This window comes from Mandrillus leucophaeus, unplaced genomic scaffold (assembly GCF_000951045.1).
Source record: "Mandrillus leucophaeus isolate KB7577 unplaced genomic scaffold, Mleu.le_1.0 Scaffold4, whole genome shotgun sequence".
NCBI classification, from domain to species: domain Eukaryota; kingdom Metazoa; phylum Chordata; class Mammalia; order Primates; family Cercopithecidae; genus Mandrillus; species Mandrillus leucophaeus.
In genome coordinates, this window is record NW_012104253.1 from 12971226 (window position 1) to 12973840 (window position 2615).

General features: G+C 45.5%; 1 protein-coding gene across 3 annotated transcripts in view; it reads left to right on the forward strand.

Moving 5' to 3' along the window:
* FBLN5 (fibulin 5) overlaps positions 1-2615 on the forward strand; it is an 84802-nt gene that overhangs the window by 9582 nt on the left and 72605 nt on the right. For all 3 annotated transcript variants that reach the window (XM_011991777.1, XM_011991776.1, XM_011991775.1), the window contains one exon: positions 1272-1526. In XM_011991777.1, the coding sequence (XP_011847167.1) occupies positions 1272-1526 (255 nt within the window). The remainder of the gene's footprint in view (positions 1-1271; positions 1527-2615) is intronic.

Sequence of the window (2615 nt, forward strand, 5' to 3'; positions counted from 1 at the left end):
CCTCTTGTTGCCCAAGCTGGAGTGCAATGGCGCAATCTCGGCTCGCTGCAACCTCCGCCTCCTGGGTTCAAGTGATTCTTCTGCCTCAGCCTCCCAAGTAGCTGGAATTACAGGCATGCACCACCACACCCCTCTAATTTTTTGTATTTAGTAGAGATGGAATTTCACCATGTTAGGAGGCTGGTTTTGAACTCCTGACCTCAGGTGATGCACCTGCCTCGGCCTCCCAAAGTGCTGGGATTACAGGCGTAAGCCACTGTGCCCAACCTAAGCCTTGTCTTTCCTGATGCAAGAGACTCTTTCTGCCCGACCACTGTTACTTGAAATAGAAGTGGAGACAATTGTTGGCCCATTCCAGTATTTTCAGAGTGTAGTATGTGCACGAGGGTCCTTGGCATATTAGATGGTACACCTGCAGATAAACACTCTTTATTTTAATAGTATATATTTATTTTTACTGTTACCTTCTATTTATGCTAATTTTCACCTGCTGTAGTCATGTAAGATTTTAAAAATACATTTATTTGTGCTTCAAATATGGGTTTATTTAAAGAAAGAGTATGTGCAAATGATCGTACAAGTTTGTTTTAGTCCGTTCTCTGTTGCTTATACCGAAATACCTAAAACTGGGTAATTTATAAAGAAGAGGAATTTATTTCTTACAATTGTGGAAGCTGAGAAGTCCAAGGTTGAGGATCTCCATGTGGTGAGGGCCTTCTTGCTGGTGGGGGCTCTCTGCAGAGTTCTGAAGTATGCAAGCCATCACATGGTGAGGGGGCTGGACTGCTAGCTCAGGTCTCTCTTCCTCTTCTTAGAAAGCCACCAGTTTCATTTCCAAGATAACCCATTAACCCATTAATCTATGAGTAGGTTAATCCATTCATGAGAGTACAGCCCTCACGATCCAATCACCTCTTAAAGGCCCCACCACTCAATATTGCAACACTGGGGATTAAGTTTCAACATGAGTTTTGGAGGGACATTCAAACTATAGCAAGGTTTTTGTAGATATGGTCAAAATCATGATGGTGGTATTTGCAAGGCTGATGTTTGGGTGACACTGGTTACTTTGATTCACTTCAGCCAGCATTTAAAGGTACCTTCCCGCGATGAGCTGGGGCCGCCCCAGGTATTTAGGAGCAGATGCTGGTGAAGTGTGTTTGGGAGTGCTTCCTCCACGCCTGGTGCCAAGTTCTGCTTAAATATGCACCAGATACAACGCAGTTTGGAGGGGCGGGGGCACTAATGCTTGTCCTTTCTGTGCCTTCCAGATATTGATGAATGCCGGACCATCCCCGAGGCCTGCCGAGGAGACATGATGTGTGTTAACCAAAATGGCGGGTATTTATGCATTCCCCGAACAAACCCCGTGTACCGAGGGCCCTACTCGAACCCCTATTCGACCCCCTACTCAGGTCCGTACCCAGCAGCTGCCCCACCGCTCTCAGCTCCAAACTATCCCACGATCTCCAGGCCTCTTATATGCCGCTTTGGATACCAGATGGATGAAGGCAACCAATGTGTGGGTGAGTAGCCCAGCCTTTTGTTCCTCTCTGCTGTGCTTTGGGGAAGACGTCGTCTGTATCTGGCATGCTCACCTCAAATGGGTTGGTAGTTGCCATTCAATGCACCAGTGAAACAGTGACTGACTTTCTGCATTCCCAGTTTCACTCCCAGCAGCCTGTATCTCCGGGTTCCTGCCCAACTAGGGAGGTTATTTTGCTGTTTTGTTCACAGTTCTCCAGAAAACCAATTTTTTTCTTTATTTTATTTTCGTCAATCTACCTATCTATATTTATCTATCACTCATCTATATATTTAAAGACCAAGGTAATATTTTCTCAATTAAATAACAAATACATCTGGTCAGACTTACTACAGTAAGTAAATCTCAGAGGAAGATCTAGAAAGGACCACAGCTCTGCCCTCAGCCCCCACACCTTTGATTGGAACATGTGCTTCTGCAATAGAAGAAGCCTTGAAGGGCACCGCCAACTGTTCTGGAAAGAAAGCAGGTTACTTGGGTTGGAACTAATGCGCTTTTGGCCAAAAGGAGCCTCACTGATAGGAACTCATAGCAAGAATGGACCTCTGGGAAGAAGCAGGCACAAAGAAATTGGCAAGGGGCGTGACCAGTGCCCAAGAGAGCTTTAGGTTCTGTGGGCCAGCGTGGCCTTGGAGGAGAGTTACCTAGGATCCTCCCTGGTCTTTAGCTGTGGTCAGGCCAAAATCTTGCAACTGTCTCCAGCTCTGGAAGATGGTGTATAGAGTGAAAGCTCTAAACTTTTTGATCATGCAAAATCTTTTTGAGCCTGGATCCCCACTATATGGATTTTTATAAATTACATACATACCCTGTCATACTAATATGGATTGCAGGATATAAACTTCACATAAGAAATATCAAATTTAAAAGGACGAGATAAAAAATAAATATGAAACCGGGAGTGGTGGCACGTGCCTGTCGTCTCAGCTACTCAGCAGGGTGAAGGGGGAGATCACCTGAGCCCAGGGGTTCAAGGCTGTGGTGCGCTATGATCGCGCCTGTCAATAGTCACTGCATTCCAGCCTGGGCAACATGGCGGGATCTTGTCTCTTAAGAAAATATATATATG